The 25833-nt window shown below is 44.9% G+C and overlaps 1 protein-coding gene across 4 annotated transcripts in view; it reads right to left on the reverse strand.

Annotated features, from left to right (window-relative positions):
* Positions 1-25833, reverse strand: part of FBXW7 (F-box and WD repeat domain containing 7) — a 547043-nt gene that overhangs the window by 82116 nt on the left and 439094 nt on the right. For 3 of the 4 annotated variants that reach the window (XM_069242654.1, XM_069242653.1, XM_069242660.1), the window contains 2 exons: positions 8316-8398; positions 63-204 (listed from right to left, as the gene is read on the reverse strand). In XM_069242654.1, coding sequence (XP_069098755.1) covers positions 63-204; positions 8316-8398 — 225 coding nt within the window. Of the gene's footprint in view, positions 1-62; positions 205-8315; positions 8399-10749; positions 11357-25833 lie in introns of those variants that run through there. The other variant, XM_069242668.1, reaches the window with a different exon arrangement.

The raw sequence follows: 25833 nt of genomic DNA on the forward strand, positions 1-25833 counted from the left end.
AAACTATGTCACAAACTAGTGCCACAGGAATTAATAATTTAATGTAGGTGAAAAAGCCTTACCTGAAACATTTTGAGCCATTCCTGGAGGCCTGCAGGTGGCTGGACAGATGTTATTCGGCGCCGCTGCTGACCTTGCCCATTCGCTGCTCTGAGGTCCCCAAAGGTAGTTGGTGTGGCTGAGCATGGCACCAACCCCGCCGTACTACGAGTCAAAGAAACAAGATGATGAGGGACGAGAAAAGCAGCTTGTATTTTTTACAGCACAACACAAATATCATATTTTCAAAGTCTCCATTCAATTGTCTATTGTATGACCCACAGCTGCTTTTCATTTATTTGCAAATTTTTCGGGGGAGAGCTCCTCACTCTTCCACCACATTCTACTCTGCTAAAGCCTCTGTCAAACTATAAACAGTATGGAAGCAAAAATGAGTCTTCGAAACTCATGTACTGATCAAATACCAAGACATCTTATGAGGGCAGCCATTTTATGTATGGTATTGATCAATTTAGCCAGATTACATGGCTCACTTACAGTACATAATTGGGGTTTTGAGTCAGCTGCCTAGGTCCTATCATCCTTCAGAGAAAGACCAGAAATACCTCACTGGTCGAAAATTAACTTAACTGAAAAGAATGTCACACAGGATTTGCCTGTGACACCAATTCATCGAATATCAAAATAGCCTAGAGAAACAATGTATCATAAGAACATTTTTTTTCCCACGAGTCATCTCTTGATACAATTCAATTTCCTAACATAAATAAGATAGTTAATGTACCAAACAAAGCTTAGACAAAAATAGGAAAGCATATCAACATAGTGATGCAGCTGCTCATTTCAACATGTGCAAATAGGACTGCTTATCTTGACACTGGATGCCCATACTGAACTGGCTTGTCTTCAATTAGGAAACCTAAAGGCAGCGCTATGTGTTCATACATACAGATGTCGTTATCATGTTGTTCATAAGTTTTCCGATTTTTGTCTAAGCATTGTTTGGTACTTTGCTAACTGTACCAAACAATCTGGGAAGGGTAGGTATGTGTCCTGGAAGGCAGAATACCGAGGGTGCAGTAAGCTACTGGCTTCTGCCTAAACAACTCACAGTAGAGTCAATGTTGAGATGGCTGCTATGAATACTGCAAAATTGTATAAGGAGGGATTAAAAAGTGAAAAACAATTGGAAGTGCTGAACTGGCAGAAGTGTAATGATGCAGGGTGATGGAAGGCACTTTGTAAAAGGTCTATTTGGGGAACAGTGAGTTCCCAACATTTGCTGGTTGTTTGCAGAAAGACCTTTGATTCAAGATGGGGTGCCCTGGTTCCCCCTGTCTACTCTATTGGGGGAGGGGGCTAACACAATGAGAGGCCACTATGTTCTTCACTGGAGCTGTACTCTTTGTGTTTACTGTTTAACTGTGTTGGGGTTGCGGAAAGCCCATGGTTGCTCTACCCTTAAACTATTATAAGGGCTCTGGGTTGGGTGGGAGGGAGCAGATTGTCCTCTTCAGAGGACTGGGTAATAATGCCACTGAAGTGAGAATGGGTTGTTTTTGCCAGGTGCTGTGCTTGGAATGGGTGTTAGAACATGATGATAGGACTTCTTGTTATCCTTGAGTACAAAGCAGGAGTGTTTAATGTTTTCATATTGAGGACACTGGACACAACATGCCTTCAGGAACCAGATTACTGACTTGACAGTACAGGAGATTTAAAGGCTATATTTAGAGATAGAGAGCAGGACCCTGTCAAAAGAGGCAGTAAGTGAATGTTGCGTTTCCTCAGGACCTGAACTTTGCACCTTACAATTGCAGAGGTGGACAAATAAAAAAGAAATGGCGAGGTCAGTATCACCATTCTTCGTATTCCTCTTACTCCAGGGACTTGAGTGGCTCCAGGGACACCTTTGCTGATTATATACATACACTGATTTAGAGGGCGCAGTACTGCTGAGAGGGTAAGGAGCAATGATGGAGGACAGATATGAGGGTACTGAGGGAGGCATCTGTCTCTTGAATCCGTCTAGGTCTCACTAGAGAAGAAAAAGTGGAGTTCCTTCCAAAAACCATTACGCTCGCAATAAGCTATACAATTTACTGACTATGCAGAACGTTGATAAAATGCTTGGGAAGGCCCCAGCTAACAGTGTCACAAGGGTAACAGGGGACCAATACACATGGACCTATGCGAGTTACGAATAATCATGAAAGGCAGCGAATCTGTGACATTTTTCAATGGACGAAGTGACAGAAGGGAGATGGGGAGTTTGCTTTGGTGATGTTGGATGTTGAAAAGCATTGCATACTCATTAGAGGAGATAAGTCTGACTCAGAAGTTCTCTGTTTCACAAAGAAGGGACTTGGACAAGGGTGCAATGTAATGTCTATTCCCCCCCCATTCCCATTTGCCCTGGTGATTGAACCACTTGATTACAAACTGAAGACAGTGTTTAGAAGCCACTGAAGTATGCTAGGCTGGAAAAACATGTTATGTTACTATTTGCAGATGGCAATACTGTTTATTTGAAAACCAACGTATGTAGGTTGTGTGAAGTAGGAACATTTGGTTCATATTTTTCAAGCTGCAGCTCTGACTGAACATTAAAGTTTTTCGATGTCAAACATGTCATACTGCATACGAGTTCAACCTTCTACCATCTCCTGGAATAAACCTTGCAGTTCTTCATTACCCTTGAAGAATCAAGTGCACAGGTCGTTACCAGGTTATACAATCATAGTTGGCATCGAAGCACCAAGGGCACCAGCAGTAATTAACAATGCCCCTTATGAACACTGCCAGTAATCACTTGCTGTACCAGGACCTCGAGAAGAGGCTCCACAGATATCGAATGTTAATATTAAGCTACTTAGCTGCATTGTTTATTGATCTCAGAAAGAAAAAAGGACGAGTAAATCTACAGGTTAGGCAACCAAAGATCTTTTAATGATCCAACACTGGACTACAGCAGATCCACACATCCACGAAGCCATGTTATTAGTAAAAGGTTTACGGAAAGCTATCCTGCTGTCCACAAGCTATTGTGTATTTATTATGTGAAGCCAGCAACAACTGTTTTGGAGATATGTTGCATTGTTTAGGCTCCCCAAAAACGCAATGGTGAATGCAAAAAGGAAGACCTCTGTGGACTCTGCAACAGACCAGGATAACAGAAGAGTAGAAGACCAGCCCCATACCTTCAAAATGGCACATCACAGAAACAGGAGTTTACTATACTACGGAGATCAGTCTCTCCCTGGACTGGAGTCTTGAATTGCTTCAGGCCAATAAGGAGGTTTGTAAATTATCAATTTTCCTTTTGGGTCAACAAGTGAACAGGGACCTCACATAAATGAATTAGGAAAACGCATGATAATAATTATTCTAATTGTGAATTACTGTTTTACACTCAAAGTAAATTAAATATGTCCTTACGAATATGTGCTATTACTACCAAGCACTTTGATGCTCGTTTTATCTCCTTCTAAAGGATGAACGTCTGCGATTACTCTACTGGAACTGGAGCCTGGCACCTACAAGTCTTTTGGGAGGGCAGACATGTTGCCCACTTGGCTTTCCTCTGCGTCTTCCTTCAGTTTGCCATGGTAGAGCAGGGCTAAAACTGCAGCAGTTCTGAAAAGGGGTGACCTTCACGAATCTCAATGAATGTACGTTTTGTGCACTTATGATAATGGGTGTTGTTTCAATATACAGCCAAACACACTTGCTCTGGGAGCAGCTTTGTATTACTACATACACAGTGCAGTTCACATTCATCGGCTTATTCAAGTGATGTTAATATGCAAACACAAACGCCAATGCCCTTTCACCTGAGCAAACAGAACAGGTTGAGCAGAAGTTTCAGGTGAAACAAACAGTATGCTGTAGGTACAGCAACGGGGCACACCTCCGGCCTCCTTCAGAAAGCTGCGGGCCCAGCGGGTGGCAGGCCCCTTATAACAAAGTCAACCCAATGGTGTGAATGTACATTAGCCTGATATTCCCCAGGATATAATCGACAGATCTCGCCCTAACTGAGCAGGTATCACACATTGCCAAACCATACAAATTCCCACACGATGTTGAAAAGAAAAATTCGAGACCTACATAGACAAAAAAACGCAGTATATCAAATGAAAAACTGCTGCGCAAATTGGGGGAAATCTGCAAAGCCAAGCCGTAGTTATTTACGTACTGTCTCGACAGTATGTCCTGGTACTTACACCAAGCCAGAATTCGGCCCTTCGCAGAAGGGTAGACATGGGCAAGGAAGAGAGGCCCTCTTTAAACTGGTTACCACTTTGGTCGTTCCCCATTCATTGACTGCTGTGGTAGCAGAGTTGGCCTTTGCCAGGATAGTGCCGTACGTGGCAAAATATTTGGCACTCTTCTTGCTGCTGGTGAATAACATGAGGCAACAGGGAGCTCCTTGTGTGTTCAGGCCACTCTCTAGCTGATTCCCTCAGAGTTGTGACTGGCCCCTGAACCATCTCTGCACCTCTCCCACACCTGAATCACAGGATGGGATTTTCTCCACAGGTTGGGGCCAAGCTGTTTTTGTGAGGGGGTAAACAGCGTGTGGCTGGAGGGGGTGATAGGGAAACGGGAGAGCAACACAGCAGGCTGTCTGGTGTTAAAAACAGCTACTGCAGCATGTTTAAAACAAGCATTTGTAATGCAACAGGTTTCACGTTTGCTCGAGGTATAGCTATTCCCGTTTTAAACTCCTATCCGGACTTTTCTTGCCACATAAACTAATAAAAAGTAAAACAGTTTCACATAAGCGAGCCCACGGCCCCAATGAAGCGTGACGGAGACACACAAAAGGAAACAGAAGTTCGCTCGCAGTGAAGCGTATCGGCAAAAGTACAATTATCCAAGTAACCGGCAAAGTGCAATAAGCCATGTAACTGGCAAAAGTGCAATTAGCTATGTAACAGGGTCGATGTCATGCAAAGCGCACAACTACTGCCCAGCAAAGTCGCACTGCCTGTAAAATAAACAGAACCAGCAAGATTGCGCTGTCTGTGAAATAAAGAGAAAAAGTAGTCCAGAAACCACACGGAAAACATGGAGACTTGTATGTTTTCAGTAGTTGATCAGTGCGCTCGAGGAGGGTTAAACACCGGAAAAGGCATGACTTGTGCATGCCTTTCACTAATGAAATTAAGTGAATTGTAAAAGGCAAGTCCACGAACCAACCAAACTGATGGGCTTGGTTAAAAGCCCCCAGGGAGATTGCACCAGGGTCAGAGCAATTTGCGCTTGACCCTAAAAATGTGTGAAAGCCCTTTAATCTGGATCACTGGAGACAGATGAGAGGACTCTGGTGTGTGCATGACCTTAATGCAGACAGCTCCTTACTACCCTCTGGACATAGGGGCCTGGGCTTGGCCCAGCAGGAGCATGTCAAAAGCCGACCCTATGAGGCAGTTTAGGAAGCAGCACCCATGTGTACGATGCAGCTTTTACATAGGTTCAAGAGCAGAAATGCTACAAAGCAAGTCCTTTCTCTGCTGCCCCGGTGGGGGGTATAGGGATCTAGAATATCCCTCAGGTATGTATGGAATCCGATCAAGGACAACATTTAGGTATTCTTCTGTACTGTGTAAAACTCGGCTTGCCCTGGGTGGTGAGGTGTCTCGAGTGTGCAGAGAACATCGCTGGGACCCTCCAGCCCCCTGCTGGCAAAACCTTCAGCTCCAGAGCCACACCTTCAACCAGGCCGGTGCCCAGTGATTTTAGCACCCAGGTCCTTGTGTCTCGTTTATGCCTTACTTGGCCCAGTGCTACAAGAACTATGTAAGAGTAAAGATAAGATGGACTTCTGAGACACCCTCCCAATTTATTCTGTCTGCACTCAGGCAAGTTTCACCCATGGGGCCTCAGTTGTAAAGACTCTTAAACTTCTTTCAAATTAGCATAATTTATTAAAAGTTCCACTGACACAAACCAGGGGTTTGGTGAACCCCAGGGCAGACCCCTTCTTCACTCAAGGGCCACTGTATGCCCTTGGGTGTATTTGTCACCCATAACCAGGTCTCGGCTGTGAAGACCCTCTGCTAGACTTCCGTGAAGCTGATGTGAAACAAATTGGTGCATGGGTGGACCCCAAAGGGCCTTCTTTTCTTCACTCCAGGTCCACTTTTAGAACTCTTGGAATATCATCCACCTATATCCAGGACTTGGCTGTAAATGCCCTGTGTTACATTATCAAAGAATAAGAACTAATGTGAAGCTCATGTGAAATACAGGGTGACAGCCCCCCACCTCTGTTCAGTCCCTCTTCCCCTGAGCTCCCTTTTCTTCACTCACGGGCCACTATCAGCACTCAGTACATGTGTCACCGATACCCAGGTCTCGCTGTGAAGACCCTCGGCTAAACTACTGCAACATAAACACAGCTTACATGAAGTTCGCAAGAAGCAAACCATAAAAAAAAAACTGAAACATCGGAAGCATAGTCTATGTTCACCGTGGGAGTGTTGTGGTGGATCACAGGAAGTCCATAAGTGAACAGAAGAGGATTTCTGGACATGGAATGCGTCATATCCACAATACGTGCTAATTTGCTATTACTGGCAAACTGAGAAAAACATATTTTATAAAGGAAAAAATTTAAAGGTTACAAACTAATTAGTGTTTAATGAGAAGCCAATCTAAATACACTCTCAACATTCGTTTTTGCTACAGTATCCTGTAATGACCTTTAAAAAGAGGTCAAGATACACACTCTGACCAGGCAGGAATTACTGGGCTGAGCACACCCAGAGAACACTTAAACAAAGATTGCATACAATTCCAAAATGGCCAACACAAAGCGATCTGCCGCGACTAATTGCATCTGGCAAGCGGAACCCTTCAGTAGCGGTAAACTCCTCGCAGCAGGGGAAGTTCTGAACCCTTGCAAATGCTGGACTGATGTGATTGAATATGACAGCAGCGAACAATTGGAGCTCGTTGTTATGGCAGTAGGGAGCAAGGACATCAACATTTATAGATGCAGAACTCTTAGCATATGCAAAAAATAAAGGTGCCAAGTGTCCTTAATGACGACGGCTGACAACAACTGTGCTGACATTAAGAGAGCTCACTGGCAGACTACAACCAACTCCCCAACTGGAGTTCACTTCTGAACTCATTTCACTTGGTCACCTTAGCCAAGTGTTTGATCCGTGTGAACTCTCTTCTCAAGATGTGTCTTGGGTGATTGGCAGTCAAAACTGCACGAGTTCAAGCCCAGTTCTCTGGCATGGCTTCCCTTCTTGTAGTGAATACGCTCAACTCCAGAGCTAAACAAGGCGTCCCGTTAAAGGTATCCTCAAAATTGCAGGGAAATAAAAAGCATAACAATAAATGGGCTACAGTACAGCAAGGATCCGTCGATATGGAGGGCCTTTTGATGGCACCAGCTAGAGAGAGACCTAGATAAGTTTGTGATGTTTGGTGTCAGACACTTATACCCAGAACAGGTCTGAAGGCATGGAGTGCCATACACCTGTGTCCTTCAACAGTTTAAACTCAGAAGGGCCCCACACAGGTCTGCAGCTAAGGACTGCCTGCATGTATGCCCTATTATAGCTTCTACTAAACACAGCGACACAGATTTCAAACCAGGGTTTACCATGCACCTATGCCCTAAGATAGTTTCTGCTAGTGGGTGTCCCACTGAGTTCTGTAGCTAAGGTATCCCATGCTTTTCTGACCTATGACAGTTTCCACCAATGAGAGAGCAACCCAGGTCTGCAGCTATGGACTGCCATACACCGTTACATTCTACCATCTTGTACTCCGGGCCCATACAAATGTGCTCTGGCTTTGCAGTTACATACTGCCATGCACATGTGCCCTATGACAGTCTGCACAAAGGATGGAGCCACACAGGTCTGCAGCTAGGGGGTGCCAGCCAACCGTGCCTCATGTCATTTTATACTGCGAGCCCTAAAAATGTGCCCGGGGTTTGCAGCTATGGAGTGACATGCACCTATGCCCTGTGATCATTTGCACAAAAGAGGCCCCACGCCTGTGCTCTGGGAAGGTCGGCAACTAAGGAGCACCTATGACATGTTTGTGTTAAGGAGGTCCCTACAATTGAGTTATCATCCTGTTCCCTAAGAGGGCCCTACAACTGCACCCTGGGCAGGTATGCTGCTACGTCTCAGGCATAAGACAAGTATGTGGTCCCCACACCTGTGTTCTGAGGCAGGGAGGATAACCGAGCTGTCCTCACACTAAACACTTATACTGGCCACTGGCAAAACAGGGTGTGCACAAGAACTACAAGATATGGATGCATCAGTAAATGTTATTACCTGGTGTACTCCGAACCTTTGCAGGGCTTCTTTCCTATAGAGAAAGAACGGACCTCTGAGCCATGGTCCAACTTTCTCTTCATCTGAAAGGGAAGAAAAACGGAGGAATGAATTACTGAGTGTGCCAGATGCAGTGCAATCCATTGTACAAGGCTACAGTTTCTTCCATTTGAGCATCTCACCAGTACTGTCTGGCCTTCCAGATATTAGTCTGAGCAACCAGGTATTCACGATGCAAATTTTCCTCTGTAGATTTAACTGGATGATTCCACTCCAATTGTTATGAGAACACAATTTAAATGCAGTTGGACCAATATTTTCGGATTGCGTGCTGATGCAAACAGGCCCCATATCAAGAAGGCCCCTAGATTTTGAACCATCAACCCTTTTAACTATGGGATCTGCAGTTTTACGATTGCAATTATATGTATTTGCCTACTGGTTTGAGTGTGCATAATATATTCAGTCATTAAAAAGCAGGGCTGGCTGTGTGTCCCACGTGACATGGGCCCCGTTGACATATGGATACGCATAGATTTCTCATTAGAGTCTGGGTCCTGGCTGAGAAGACTCGTGTTGCTGTGCTTTACATATTTCAAATGAAAGGACACAAAATGATCTGCCACGCATCAGAACGAAAGGAATATGGAGGCATTAATTGCTAGATAAATTATTCTTTAAAAAAAAAAAAAAAAACTTCGTTTCAACTTTTTCCTCATTGCGTTATGGAACCATATAGTACTAAATGGCGTTACGCAGCTCAGATAAAACCATACTTAATATTACATACACTTTTGAAAACACAAACAGCATTTGGAAGACACCGCTTGCGTATTACAGCTGAATATAGTTAGAATTACGTTTTTAAAACAGTTCTGCGGAAACATTGGGCATGCCTGGGGAGGAGCGTCATTAAGACCGAGACATTGCTGGGGTGAAGGTGAACCTGCTCCTTAAAGCGACAAACTATTGCAAGTTATCAGGAAATCAATAGGAGGCTGAAGAATCGCCGGGAGAAAGGCTGCTCTGCCTTACCAGCCCAGATAAGGGGGGTAATGAATCAAAAGGTGCACGGATTCTGACGCGCCTCTCTCAGATTTATGTGGCATTCAATGTGCGATCAGGGGTTTGTACACACACACATCCCGAGACTCATACAAGCAGCGAGCAGCACAGCACACCGACCGTCCCACATGTTTCTAAAGAGCGTACGCTCGTAAGCAGGCAGGAGATCTGCCGCACATGCGGTGCAACTGTTGTGGAATATGTACTCCACTCTATGTACTCAAAGAAGAGTATGATTACACTTGTGGTATATATGTCCTGACACCACGAGTCACATGAAAAGGCAGCCTTCCTATGAAACTGGGAAACCCCTTCTCTGGAGAGCCACCAGATGTAAGACTGGGTTTCCTCGTGGAGTAAGGTAGCCAGCTCTGGTCGCACGCTCTCTGCTTTCATTAGCAGTGCGTGCACGGGCACAGGCTATCTCACAAGCCGCGCCAAGGCTCCACGGCCACACCAACATCCCCGGGCAGAGGACAAAACACCACTTGTGGGCAACCGGACAGAGGTCGCGCTGCTGCGGGGTTCCCTCAGCCCGTTTCAAACGTCTTGTGAAAGAAGCACAACAATCCGATCCCGTGCCCAGTGCTCAGGGGAGACCACCCCGAGCAGGAGGCTTAGAAAAGCAGGCACACTGAGGATTCCTCGGTCTCTCGGACAACAGAAAGGATGGTTTTATACCACTCCCGGTATCTGCACCCCGACCCAGCTCCGCAGAGACAGTGCAACATTCTATGATGGGCATCGCCGCTTTTATCGAAAGCATCAGCGGGTCTTATTTACCCAACAGCTCCCTGCAAATGCCCGTGCGGTGGCACCGATCATCCCGACGAGGTTGCTGCCATGCAGTAGGGCTTGGCAACACCCTGGCGCAGCAAGAGCCAGGTGACACCAGATAAATGAACAGTCGCACTGTGCCCAAAGACCCCCAAAATACCCTGGGAACCAGGGGAATGTGGCACAGGTAGCCGAAAACATAAGGACACGAGCATGCACACTCAAAGCGCCCATCACTCGGCCTCGGCTGGGGCAACATTTTGCAACATATCCTCACAGTGCGTGTGTGTGTTTACATATCATGAATCCTCGCAATGGAACACAGGTGCAAACGCCAGGCACCGGAAGGCTTTTGGCCACGACAATAGCAGCAAAACAGTAATCCTCACACCAGTGGGCGATTAGAGAAAGAATACACATTAATAAAAGCAACACAACATTATACGCTCGCGTGAAATGTCGGCAAGTGAAGCCACGGCATGGGCACCGAGCTGTCCGCACGCATTGGCACGGATTTTTAACATGTAGGCTCGGGTCCAGGGCGTCCATCCCGGGGCATGAGGGGCTAACGGGGCGGAGGGGGGCGACTTACTTTATAGAAGATCATTTTGAGGGTGCCGTAGAAGCCCATGGTGGTGGCGGGGGGCTCTCAGAGGATGCAGGCGCCCCGGTGTGTCGGTGCACGGCCGCGTGCGCCCTGCCCAGGTAGGTCTGTCCCGGAGTCTGCTATGGACATGCTCGGGCACGTCAGGGGCGGTGAGAGCGGGGCCGCCGCTCGCTGCACAGGACGGTGTGCGGAGCCCGGGAGGAGGCGGCGCCTGTCACTGGCTCTCAGAGAATACACGGCTCGGATTACAGCCCCCTCCCCCGCAGCTGCAGTGGTGCAGGCCGGCTCCTGCCGTGCACGCCGCACAGGGGACGCTGGAGCAGACGGGGGCAGATGGGTCCGTCTGAGGGCAAGCGTGGCACAGGGCGGGGTGGAGGGGGTGTTAGGGAAACGCAAAGAATAGAGCGGTGAAGGGTGAACGAGTGACGCGCCAAAGGGACAACACGGAGTCTTTCTGTGTGGGGAAGAGGGGCGGCTGACACCACGCGGGGGACAGATGTCCCATGGCATAACAACGGGGGTGCGAGGGCAAAAGGGACTGAAGGAGGAACACAGGTGGCGAGCGTAAAGCGCAGATGATTGGGCTGAATGCAGGCCATAGTGGGTGTTGGGCATGCTGGTAGGGCACAATGAGGGGAGGGGGCTGACATGTGGCAGAGAGGACCCACTTTATCAAGATCACAGAGGTGGGTGTCGGAAATTACAACCTGGAGTGGGGTCATGGGCGGCTGGGCGCAGAGCCCCGGAGGGGGCAAGGCTGCGCACAGGAGACCGGGGGGTGAGGGGGCCAAACACAGCACGGAGAGGGGCCGAGGGGTATGTTGGTGGCTGGGCACGGGGAAAGGCCGAGGGCAGAGTGCCCTGCTGGATGGCTAAGGGCAGAACTAAAAGGGGGGCGGGTTTAAGTACAGAAATTCCTGTGGCATATGCCGGCAGCTGAAGACACAGGTCAGTGAGAACTGTGAGCTAATACAATAGAGTCGAGGTCAGAGGAAAAGGGGACACAGAAAAGGTAGGTAACGACAAAACTGTGGACAAAGCTCAAGCGAAGCTGAGGGTAGATAAAAACGAGGTAAGCGGAAAAGGAATGAAAGAGCGGACACTTAACTAGAGCAACGTGCTTATGTGTACAGCACGCAGAGGTAAGGGTGACCCAGGGTACAGCACCGAATGACTTAATTTAAGCTTTTCCGAAAGTAGGAAATGCTTACTAACTACTTTTAGGTAGCGAGAGCAAGACCGTTCCATTTTTACCTGGCATACTTTAAAGTGGACAGTATTAGAATGAGTAACCCTTTTAGTTTCGGTTGCAAGTGTACCTATTTAAGAGGATTACTTTTGTCTCCACTCGCCCTAAGGCGCCCACATTAAAGGATCACATTGGGGCCTTCTTGTTATGCGGCTCGCGCGTACACACAAAGACACTCTTACACCAACACCCCCTCCCCACCTTTTGTGCCAACAAAACTAGTGGTATAGTATATCGCTACACTTCCTTAGGTCACGGAAAGGGACTGCCCTTTTTATTGTAATCCGCTCCCTCTCTGTAGCCGATAAACTACATAAATGGAAACGTGTGATCTTAATTTTATAACCTAGTTCAACTAAAACAGCAGAGATGAGCAACTTTTTGGTGGCGCGTCACTGATGATGTCACTTTCGGGAGACTTCCACCCTTAACCTGCCGTGGCACGATTAATTGCTCACTTCTATGGGGTTCTGAACAACAGCAAAGCCTGAGTACAGAAACGGCTAAAACAAATACCCCGAGACCCGCAGCGCAGAGGCGGGGGGCTCCCTGCACTTACTCTGCCGACTGAGGGCAGAGCACAGGTAGGGCTCACAGGGGATGCGAGCAACACCAGCCTCGTTCCCACCGTGTCCCCGTGGGAGCCTATCTCGGAAAACGCGGCTGTTTCCTTTTTGTCACTTGAGCTAGCAGGTGGAATGTTCCCAGGGACACTTTTATTTTTTTGCATAAAGTGCTGCATACTTCAGGACTGGTCGACTGGATCAAACGAGCCCATTTTCACTAATTAGAGTCATGCTCGGCTGTAAGCCGTCCAGGCTTGAACGGCAGGTTTATGTAACTCAAACATTACATGTTCGTCTCCAACCGAAAGACAGAAGACTGTGCATTACAATTGGGCATGTTAAGGTGCTACGGCAGAGGTTGGTGCAGCGGACGTCTTTGCCTGGATTTAGGTAATGCCTCGCGCCTCAGCCCTCACCACGATTACGTTTCAGGGGTGTGCTGCTAGAGGCTCTCTTGCTCTCACTATACTGTACTCCAGCGCCCCACAGGGGAGCTGCGCACAGCTGCCTAACTTACTGGGCGTGGCCACGCGCACTTTCTAAGGCGGAGCACGATTACTATTTGAATGTTCGTCTGTCATGCAAATATGCAAAAAAATCACACCACAAGCGGGCGCCATCAATGCGTGCAGCGTTCTACAAATGCCTACGTATTTCTATTATAACGCAATGTTGGTTTGCTGGCCGTTCTCATACGAAAAGAATCGAACACCGGGTTTTAGTTTAAATTTGCTCTGTTGAGATTAACACATTTTTTATTTTCTGAACCGCCTGCCACACAACGCTAATGTTGCAGACACGATTGAGAGTAGGCCTGGACACAATTTTAAGTACGACATAGTAACTGGAGTAATTCCGCGTTACCACTGTGAGGTGAAATTACCTGAAATTAGGCAAATACACGTTTGCTTAATTTTGACTGATTTCAGGCTAACACTCTTATGCAAGAGCACTGGAACAGAACAGAAGTGGTTGCTAGATGCTGCTGTTTTGTTGCATTTAGCGTTATTTTCTTAGTGCAAATGTATCCTTGTGTCCATTTTGCATGCAAGAGTACATTTTGTGCTAAGAAAATAGAGCTAAATGCAGGGCTACTCTCTTCGTGTATTGTTGAGTAATTACACTACAGCAAATTGAAGGAGTTATCCCACCCCTAATTGAGAGTTACTGTTTAATTATCCACAAACACTAGCACCCCCCAGAAGCAATGCCCATCACAGATTCAAACTCTTAAGTATGAGCCCCATTTTGCTAGACCCAGGAATTTTTTTTGCAGTTTTATATAGCACAAACATAACTCGTTTTACCTGAGCTCCAGTTATATTACACACTGACAAATTCATCTTTTAGGCACAAGAAGATTAAGTGATGTGCCCAGAATCACATCGTGTTGAGCCAATGCCCATACTTGTACCTGGTTCCCCAGTACCAAAGTCAGCAGCTCTGGCCCTTATGCCACATCCCCTCCTACAAACTGTGTCCAGCATGGCCTTGCCCATCCACAGACTATCACCTTATGTCTAACATTCCTGCAGACCCAGTAAATGCCAGCCATGCAAAGCGCCCACAAGAAACAAAGTATCCTATTGGTCAGTTAGTAATCTAATTTCCTTCTTCGTCATACTGACTGATGCTGGATCAGAGGAGGGCAACTGGCTGAGCTATCTAAAACAAGTGATAATCAAATGTTTTGTTGTAAAATTTACTGAAGACATAACTGAAGTGGTAATAAGGATAAGAACTCAAGACTGATGCAAACAGTTACATTTCGGAGATATCTAAAGGTGTGCTCTAGGGCTCAACAGTTTACAATATTAATGCAAACTCACAAGAGAGTGGAATTTAATAAAATATCTACTTGTTCATGGGACACAATGCTTTGTAAAGCTATCTGTCCTGTAAAAAAAATCTACTTGTCCCTTTGGTGCCATGTAGTGCAGCGAGAAATTATGGCAGCAATCTCCAAATGTAAGAACTCCGATAATAGCCTCTCTGATTATGCCGGGGCTATAACTATAGTAGGGTTTGAATACTTGCAATTTCAATCCATACTATAGCAATTACCTTATTTTGCCACCTTTCTGCAGATCTAAATATTGGGGCTGGAGGAAGCAGTAAGCAATAGTTCCAGGGCTAGAATGCCTTTGAGTCTGCAGACCTACTAACTTGCATGTTTTAAGGATGTTCACCAGCTTTCCTCTAATATTTTCTCATAATGAGAAAGGTTGGAAATTACTCCTGATAATGGCAAAAGTATAAGTTCTTCCAGGGTTGGGAAAAAAAGTGGTTGGAGGGAAAGTGAACTTGTAAACGCTCAACAGATTTTCACATGAGCAAATCTACACATGCATATTTTCACAAATATTTTCTAGGAATTCAATTTCCTGGTCTACTTCTGTAAGTTCTTGCAAATTCATGAAAGCCACTAATTCAAAGAAAAATACCAGGGTGCACTTCTGTGACTCTCTCTAAGAATTGGGTCCCCAAGTAGATCTGGCGTTAAAGATTTTTTTTTTTTTAATTTAACTTTTATTTCTCTCTATCGACTGTTTTTTCTGTGAGTGATCACATTCTGCTCTTCCACAAGTAGCATATTGGCACACAAAGTAGTTTTGTTCAGTGCCAGGAACATTTGTAGCAATCAGTGGCATAACGAAACTGGAGGGGGTTCCCCTGCAAAGAACATAGATGGTCCCCCCTCCAGACTCACTCAGGGCAGGTGCTGTGCTGAGGGGGGACCCAAAGGGGGTCTGGAGGGCCTTTGTTACGCCACTGGTGGCAGTGTGTGATTTTTGAGACCAAAAACTTTTTTTTTCTCTTTGCCAGTGTTTGTTACTATGGTGAGAGTCTGGCAGCTCCAACAACAATAAAGTGCTACATAAGCCATGTCAAAACAAGACACGCATTGACGAAACCAAAAGACTCAGAAAAATGTTGTATCGTTGGCTTTGCCAGTGCTTGTTTATTTTCATGGTTCCCATAATCTTGTTGAAAATGGATACACTGATTTTCCACTAGAAATATTTTTTGTAAATACTAGCATGCATCAACACATTTTACTAAATGATGCTTCAAAGAAATGGCACCTAAAATTTCACAGTAGCAAAACGTTTTTTTTTTCTACTTACATTTTTTTCTGAACATTTTATTTTGAAAACAAATAATCTTCACTTTTGCTTACAAACTTCTGCAAACATTTGCATCTAATCAGAGAACATTCTGGGAGGATTATACTTAGCCTCCTATTGTTAAACTTTTCAAACGTGTGTACGCTTTTTTTTTTTACTGGAACCACTGTCAGTAGTGCAGTGTGAACTTAAAACATTTATTTACAGCGCTCACCCTAATGCTGAAGGCTTTTCATTAATGAACCATAAATACAAGTTCGAACAGCATTAACATAGGGACACATATTACCTGAACTGCAGATAGCTCCTTTCTCTGTAAACTGGCATCCAAAGGGTTTGTGCTGCAGAGGGTTGGGCATACTTGTCCCAAGGACAAAATAAACATGAAAACTTGTTGCCCTTGACCTCAAACAATATGGGGGGCATCTCAGAGCACTCTGAGTGCTAAGAAGGAAGGATTGTGGGCACCAGAGGGAATTTTGAGGAAAGCAGGTCTTCAACTGTGCTGGAAGAGGCTGGTGATACTCCAGATAAGCAGAGCGGGTACAATGGAAAATTGTTCATTAGGAATGAAAGAAGACTTGTCACTCTATCGATAAACACACACAAGCGTGAGAGGTGCATTTCAGAAGAGCAACTTCGTTTTTTTGATACAGACTGTGGCCTGCTGTAAACTGAGGGAGCAGCAGCATTGCAAGACAGTCCTGTCCTGAAACTAATCCTGGAGGCAGACCAGGTTCTGGACTTTCTTATAAACTATAGCCCCTAAGACATTCCTATCTAAAAGGCAAATAAACCCCATACCTGCAACTTCATACAAGGATCTTAGAACAAGGCAACATGATAATTTGCTTTTGGGGCACTCCTTTTCCTGTCTCAACAAGGACACTTTAAGGTTATCTGTACACAATTTGTGCAGTTATGATAGTTTCCTACAAAGACATTAATTGTAAGGCAACCCCTTGATGCCACAAGGGCATCGATAGCTGATGAGAGGCCCCACCAAGCATCTAAATGCGAAGCATGGTGGCAAAGCATCCATCATGAGAAGAGCTCCCGGGTGCATTGCTAGGAACTAATGGGATGAAAAAGATAAGCAGATCAATAGCCTAGGAGGAGCCCTTTCATTAGCTTGGAGAACAAAGGTGGGAATAGGTTGATGGAATTAGTGGGGTGATCAAAGACTAATCTAAGGTTTGGAAGGAAAACATAAAAGGTGGCTCTGTATTGATGCAAGGTAAGGTGGCACCAATGTTCAAGGCAGACATACATTTTAAGAGGAGGTGGCCTGTTTCCCCTGGGTGGGCTTCTCCAGAAGCTCTGCATGCTTACCTCATTCCAGTCTTCTATCTGGCTAACAATGGAGTGACCAATGACCCACAAGAATTGGGTCTAGAAATCTCAAAGGGATGTCCATGAGGCAACATCACCTGGATTGTAGACTCGTGAGATGTCTGATCCGACCACCCTCTCGAAGGCCTTCACAAAAGCGAGCAGTGGGTGCTACTACCATATCTTCTTTGAAGTTGAGTGAGTGAATCATTCGCCAATCAGATACATACATTCTATTTCAGAATATCTTACATGGCACTGTCATCCTTGACAGATTTGGGTGCATTCTGGATCAGACTATCATTGCTGATTATGTGGAGAGTGGCATTAGCCAAAATAAAAGAACAAATGTTCTTTCCTGATTCTGTGTTTTTGTTCAGAACATTATAATAACCCTAGGAAATACTTTTTTCAGACACCTTCGGCTCAGCCAGTGAAACCTTTCCATACCACTTGCTAATGTTAAAAAAAAAAAAAAGAAAAACCAGAAACTATGGAAAAATAGCAACCTTACGAGAAAGGACGCCTAGGCCTCCCACATTTCGAACTTTAACTTTGGGCTGCACAACTGTAAAACACATGGCTTAAGTGCAGTGGGCTGGTATTTATTAGAAAAAAAAGTTGCTTATATCACTATGGCCAGCTTGTGAGCAACGCACATCAAGCAAAGTGCTTGCTTACCGAAGACTGCCAGGTTTGTCAGAAACACCTGGCCTAAGGGATTTTCAAAACTAGATATATGTTCTACATACACCCCTAAAACACATAGTGGACAAACAGTACCCCCTTTGTAAAAGGTACAATAGGAATGAAAGCTGTATTACGTAAAATCTGGAGATGCACAGGGCCTAAAACCTAAACATGAATAAGGAATGTAACTCTTTCAGAAACATTAGGGAATACTTTCTAATACTGCACGGTTCCAGCACAATGGAGAACTAGTGCGATCAGTTCGAGACAGCTAAAATACACACTGTTTGAAGTCAAGGGATCACATATTACATGGGTGATACCAGTCCGGGGGGATCCATTAATAATTAACATGCCAATACCATACTAAATGGACTCTGGAGTCACAAGCTCCACAATCATTAAAAAAATGCTCCACAAGCACGAAAAAATCCACACAGAAGAAAACAAATGTTTGATGCACTATTCTGTTCTACAATATAAATTCTTTTTTCCATATGGAAATACAACTTAACTCCTGTGACATGCCTTTGGCCAGGGGTGCTTAAATGTGGATTTATTAAATTCTCCCATTTGGTATCTTTACTTTTACTGTACACACCTGTGAAGGTTTAGGGCCTTCTGCAATAATGGGAGATAATAAAACCCACCTGTATTATACATAGCCCCCCACCTCACCCGAATCTTGATGTAAAGCCTTTCTCATCCTCATCAAGATTAACACAAGCACTTTTGTTGTGTTAGTGAGCAGAGAAAACACACAGTACTACACGCTGTGTTTTAGGAGTTGTGAACTTTTACATTCAGCAAGAGTGAGCTGCTGAAAAGTCACAATGCATATTTATTTTCTGCAGATCAATTACTTAGATTATTTACAAGATCCCTATATTATACAAGTGTAAACATTGTGGTTTGTTGCACTATCCCACAGAGATGGCGCACAATGATTGTAAATCCCCAGATGTTAGTACATCTGTCATGTGGTGTATGAGGTTCATAAACGTGTTTACTAGACACGCTCGAGCACTTTGGAGATAGAACACCTTTGAATTGAACAATGTCATTGATAGTTGTATTATGCATGGTGTGGTCTACTTAAACTACAGCACACAATTTGTCTTTTTTAACGTCTGATCAGCTAAATCACCTTAGCAGAAGGATCTTGGCGGCTTCCACAACAGTGCTGATAGATGCTGGTGTGATGATGTTTGCACTAGGATCATGAACTATGTCTACATTGATCTGAACCATCTCCTAACATCTAATATTAATTTCTAAAGCAGCGTGGTTCACCTGAGCCCATGCAAATTTACAAACCAAGAATTAAGAATCTGACATAGACTTGCTTCTTGAAGCATCACCATTAGCAAAGGAGATAGTTCATGTTGACATTAATTCTTGCAATCAGTCAATGAAATTAGCTCACTCTTAGAACGTTCCACAATGTACTGATATGTGAAGTTGTGCAACGAAACAAGGTAATAATGCTGGATAAAACAATGAAGATGTGCTTCATTCCAATCTCAGTGACCTGATTCTGATCCACTGTAGTGCTCTGATGCCCACTCCGATTAGCTCTTATACCTCTCAAGAGCACCTAAGGCAAGTAAGGTATGCAGTATGCACTTCAGGTGCAAATTATGTAAACATATATTATGTACCATACTCAAAATGCATCAACGGTACAAGCAGGGATCATACATTTGAGACTCAGAGGTCCATCTGCTCCTTCGAGCACGGATATAACTTGACAACAGGGCTTTAGGTACGCAGGGTCCTTCCGGTCTGAGACCCCAAAGTAATTACAAACGGTCACTGAAACGGGTCCCTGTCGGCCTCTGTATTCCTGTCCACTTTAGTAGCAAAAACACTGATCTGTTTCTGAAAAACGAATGTAAAAAATGTTACAGTAATCCACATCAGCAGTTTAGTTCCTCTTTATAAGTCACATGATGTACTTAATTTTGCATTCTGTAAGAGTGTTAGCTACCTCCAGGATATTACATTTCACACGAGTATTTTTTTGGGGTTAAGCCACGCTCCCAACTACAGAGGCCACGCCCCTTTTAGAGGCCCTCCACTTTTTTCATCCCACTTAAAGCTCTGCGTGTCAAATACTATACTGCTTGCCCTTCAAAAAACATTCCATAGACTTATTCACCAGGTAACACATGCAGGATGAAGCGTCACAGTAGGTACAACTAATCAGTTCGGTGTATTTTTAAGTAAAATGAAAATTAAAGGTTTTACATAAAAACTCGTCAGAACAAAGCAGTTTACCAAAGGAACGTGAATTAAAAATTGTAAAAGATTTAACCACGCTCCTACTAGACCTCCACATGTTTGCTGGAGACGACCATGTTTAATACTTGTCTCAACCCTTTTACTGTACTTCCATTACTCATCTGCCAGCGCCACAGGTCTCCTAACCAATTGAACGTCCCAAATCCTTTGTCACAAACACTGTCAACAAATAATTATTAAACAGTGCCAGGAAGTAATTTCCTTCTGCCTACTAAAACATCTGCTGCTGTCCACGTGAGCACATATGGGGGGCCTCCTGCTTCAAATTCATTAGGTTTCGAAAGGTCAACAAAGCATTCCTGCTAACCCAAAGAGTCCACGCCACGAATTATTTTAATGGATGCAAAGATGCAAGGTCCACTAAGTCCATTCTTCCGGATGACACTTTGTTCTGGCACCTCCAGCAGTCTGTTGTGCGCATACTGTAATTAACACTTGCCTACTGCCTCCAAATGAACCACCAGATCAAATTACACTAATCATCCATTGAGCGAAAATACCCAGAGGGGGCAGGAGGAAAAAGCGGCTTCCCACACGTAAATAGACCCCACTTTTCTCCCAGATATGCTGTCACAATCAGCTCTATAATGCCGATAACATCTGCAGTTTAAATTTGTGTACATCTGTGTTTTCCAGAGTCTTGGGAGTTCCCAGGGTTCGCCTTTATTTTTGTTAAAAGACCTGTGCATTGTCCATTTACAATTTTGTCTGTATCTCCCAAACTATATTCAGATATTACAGGCTCACTCTGTATCACACACGTAGACAGACTGCATGTAAATACCCGAACTAACATGCTTTAACTGTGTTCTTTTTTGGATGAAGGAGATCTTTCCCTGTATGAACGGTAAAAAAAAAAAACTAAAAAAAACCTGAAATCCTACTCATGGAGCTGCAGAGCCTGTCTCTCTATCTATCGTTCTTAACAGGCTGTGGGGCCTTAACACCCCGCCCCCCAACCTACTTACCTGTAGTCATAACACAGTGGTGGTGGTCACCCTGTGCTATGACAGTTTCCACAGGAAATGTTTTTTTCTTTAATAATGTTGGGGACATTTGACGAATCTGCACAGAGATTTGAAAAGCCACTTTGGCTCCTTCACGGAAAGTTTTGCACTGTTCCATCAATTTGGGGCCAACATTAACAAAGGGGCCATAAAAGTGAGATTTTGCATGTTAATTCCTATAGGAAAGTCTGTCAGTTACAGTAAAAAGTCAGAACGAAATTATAGCAATCTGGGCAAAAAGTTACCAATCAAGTGATAATAGATATAACTTTTGGCCACATACTAGGCACATAGCATATTTGTCAAGCCACTCACATCTGGTCGTGTATTCGGGATAGAAAGGACACAGATTTCTCAAACCCCATATGCAGGGGTGGCATAAGCTCACCTATACATCTTTAAGAGGATATGATTTAGCCATTCTAGAAATAACCGTGTATACAGTGGGAAAAGGCAGGTGCTGCTCCTCCATTAGGACGGATGAGCGTAGCCCCCCTGCCAGCAAGAGACAAAACCTTTACAAGGAAACGATAATAAACATTGTTTATTATCGTTTCCTTGTAAAGGGACGGGGCCACAGGGGTGATGAGTGTGAGGGGGAGTGCTCAGCACTTATTCTCAGAGCATATGTGTGTTTGGCCGGCCGTCTTGGGCTGGCCAAACACACATGCACACAGTTGCTGGGCTGAAGAGAGCCTGCCCTGGCTCCCAGTCTGCTTGGGAGTGCCCCGGCTGGGCGCTGCCAGACAATCCTGATGCTGCTCTGACCAGCGTCAGGATGGCCGCAGGCCAGGCTGGGAGCCTGTGCCTGCAGCATGCTGAGGAGACGGAGGAGCGGCGTTCAGGTAGGTTTATTTATTTTTGATTTTTTTAAATTAATATTCACCCCCGCTAACCTCCTGCTCCCCCCCACACGTGCGCCACCCTGCCCCCCTTAACACCCGCGAGCCACGACTGGTAAAAGGGCATGGGCAAAGACCGTATACTGTGTGAAAAACATATGGGGCTTGACTAGAGGTCATGCCCTGTATTAGCTGTGGCCCTGTATGTAGCGGGCACAGGGTACGTATGGTTAAAGGCCATGTCATAGATGCTATACTTTCAGCCAACGGCACAAGCCATTTCCCCAAGGGAAGCACTAAGTTCACTAGTTCACTAGTGGTTTACTTTGTAACGCTGTGTAACTGTACCCAATGACCAGCGCAATGGGGATTGTTATGCGGGCGCACTTTACCATTCTGGCACACTATAATGCTGCTTCAACGTTTCAGGCTCCACACAAGATACCATGCACTCACTATTCTTGACTGGTCAGAGACAGACATTAGTTCACACTGCTCAAATCCACGAATTTTTCACATAGTTCCTTTGCTCGCTCACAAGAACAGCAACGTGGCATGGTAAAGTCGACTGCCACACAGCCATTTTAATACAAGACTGGTACAAATGGTTATATGTGGTTAACAGCGGCACAGGGAATAGTGTATCGGGGCTCGTTGACTTCCACGACATCGGCCTAACTATGACATCCGTCCACTTCTTGATCAAACATATAAGGATTCGGGAGAGGCTGAAATGAGGCGCCTCCAGGTGGCCGTGCCCACAAGAACCCAATCTGAAGCGAACCATAGTCAGGAACGCAGCTCGGGGGCGGGGGGGGATGTGGAGGGGTTTACGCCCCCTAATAAATTGATTTTCTGCTAAATAGTAGGGTATAGGTGGCTTTTCGTCGGGTATGCTGAGGTGTCTATCGGATTTCACCATTAAGTTTTACAAACACTCCCTTTCTCTGTGTCGGTTAGTTTACAAAATACTTTTCCCCTCACTTAATACCCCTACCAACTGCATCCTCCCCCTTTCTACCGCCCCTTAAGACGTTCTCATGAGCCCTGCTCCCGTATAATGTAGTTTTATATTATACTCCAGCGTGTTTGCGGGAAAATCTGAAACTCGCACCCCCCTATCTTACTGACCAACCTACGCCCCCGACCACAGTCCGCCTCAATGGCAGAGACCTCCGCCTCGAGCACTGCGAGTCATCCCTCATCTGCCACATGAACTCTTCTTTCTGGCTTTTTACACTTGGTATGCAGGAAGCGAGCCGCAGATACGGCGAATCTCTTCCCTGTGTCAGCGATCCTGCCTTTATTGTCATGACAACGCAATTTCCATCAGTCTGACGGTGAGAAAAGGGGCGGCCACCTCCCAGGGAGGCGCACGGCTCGACCATGGCATGCTCTCTGGCCCCGGGGAGGGCAGCACGCAGGAATGCCAGGCACGCCGGGGTCAGGCCCCAGCCTTTGAAGCCTCACTCAGCCACCGTCAGCAACCTTCTGCCTGGCAATTTCACATTAACAGAGGCCGCGGGCGGAGCTTGGGAACCTGCCCGACCCAAACGGGAGCCTCCGGCAACAGGTGCCTGCAGCTCCGGGTGTATTCACACACTTCTCCCCTTTAACCATGCACGTGCTTCTCTCAAAGGGCCTCCATCGCAAAACACACAGGGTCGAGTGCCGTGTATTAACTGCGCCCACAACCCCGAAGATAGTGAGCTCTCTCGAGAGCACAGTTGCAGTGTGTTGTTTAGAGCTACTTTTGTACTAGAATAACATTTACACAAAGGTAGACGAGCAAACAAATTAACAGGAGGAGCCAGAGCCAAGCCAAGGTCCTGGCTTGGCTCTTAGAGCCAGTTCACAAGCCCCCCTGAAGGCGTGTGCTATGTAAATCATACCAGAAACATCACATAAAATATGAAAGTCTCTTCAGAACTCAAAAGTGTATTTCATTTGACATCAATATGTCACATTATAGCACCACTCTGAGAAGTACGTATTAAAATTGATAGTTTTTAAATATGAACTTTAAACCATTCATGCCCTTCTACGCACACTGGCAACAGTGCTATTAGTGAACTAAAATCCAAGACAGCTGCCATGTGAAGCCTGTATTTGACGGAGATCGCTATCAAACAATATTCTAGTCTATTAAACCGAACACAATAGATTTTTGTATAGCTGGTATTCTGGACTTGCATGTTTGAAAGTGATTATGAAGAAAAAAATAGTTTTGGTGAAATAAAATATTTGGTTCAGATCAAACAATTCAAGAAGGGAAGCCATAATTTATCCAGGCATTCTGTCTTCATTTTGTAAAAGTCAGCCATAACATAAGTTTCTATTTGTTTCACCTTTTCATGTCAATGCTTTGCTTTTACCTCTTTATGCACTGTACTGTTTTTTATACAGCACAACTTTGAACCAAAGATATTGAAGCTTCTTCACATAAGTACCAGTTTCATACATAATTTGCCCAGAACCACAGGACGTTGAGCCAATGTTGAGAGTCAAACCTGTACCAGTTCCAAAAACGACAGCTCTGGCCGTGATACCACATCCTGGGTAGAACATGTGTTTCATGCCAAAACCACATAAAAGCTTGGCTCGTCAGGGGCTCGAAGTTCCAACAGACACTGCAACTAAGCCAGAGCCAGGCTTCAGACTCTAGCCTAGCTTTAGCTTTCAGCAGCTGGCCAACCTCTACATTTACACATCACAACGCACCAATATGTCACTCTCGACAGTGGGTCACTAGAGCAGACAACACAAGCCAAAAATGCCAACACTATATAAGCAAATAACACAAGCCAAAGTGTCAACACAGTCTTCTGTGTCAAAGAATGGGAAGAGCAGCACTCACACCCATGTGGTTGCTTAGTTCTAAATATGACACATACATTTTTATAATTGGGACCACGTCTATTTTAACCTAAGCAAATTACTACCATTTAAAGAAGCTCCATAGGAAGAGATTAGAAGCTTTCACACTCCCTATGCATACATCTCCTCCCAGCTCCTAAAAAGACTCCAGACCATATAGAATTCGGCAGCCAAACTCATCCTGGACCTCCCCAAACAGACACACCTCAGATAATACGCTGAGGCTAGATCAACAGTGGAAAATCATTTCATCCCCTTGATCATGGTTAGAAGCTATTTAATCATGGGCATTGGACATTTATCAATCAAATGCTTTTAATTAAATAACTCTAATTTGCGCACACCCTAATACTGCCCTCTTGGCCACAACCATGGGGAAAGCCATTCTGTTGATTACACCCCCTAAATGATGCCATCTTTTTGCAATATGTTCAACTGCATTCTCCTTCATCCTTAACGCTTACTGGAATATTCCTAGGGCTGTGAGCAACAAGTGTTGCACCATCTTTAATTGCATTTTTGTGTGGGAACTTTACTAATTTTCTGACTTTTCCTGAAAATACCAGAGGAAAATCCTTACAAATATTTTTCCCAAAGTTTCCATCAAGTCCTATGAGTAGACTTGAGCACGACTAATTGGATCAAAGGTAATGTCCTGTAATATCTGATCAAGCTATACAAGAATAATTGGTGACACTTTCTCCGCTATATAGAGATTTCCATGGTCGTTCCTTCTCTTGAACTCAAAGGAATGGTCTTATACACAAGTAATGGAATTGGTTCTTCTTTCAAACTTTCGGTATCACGTGACTTGCATGTAGTCTCCATTTTAGATTCAACTCCTTTAATTGACATCTCCTATCAGTGGTAAACCTTTGCACACTTTAACATGTGAATGTGCTGTATGTGCATTTCTGATAGGCTCTGACACCCTGTAGTCTGTACAGCCAATTGGAGGGTCATACATTTTAGAACATGTTGTCATTGTTTTGATTTCTTGCTGTGCACTCTAGGGACACTCCATTTTAGCTACACAAAATCAATCATCTGCTCTGTGTCTCTCTCACAGTGTGA

This window comes from Pleurodeles waltl, chromosome 1_2, assembly GCF_031143425.1.
Source record: "Pleurodeles waltl isolate 20211129_DDA chromosome 1_2, aPleWal1.hap1.20221129, whole genome shotgun sequence".
NCBI lineage: Eukaryota > Metazoa > Chordata > Amphibia > Caudata > Salamandridae > Pleurodeles > Pleurodeles waltl.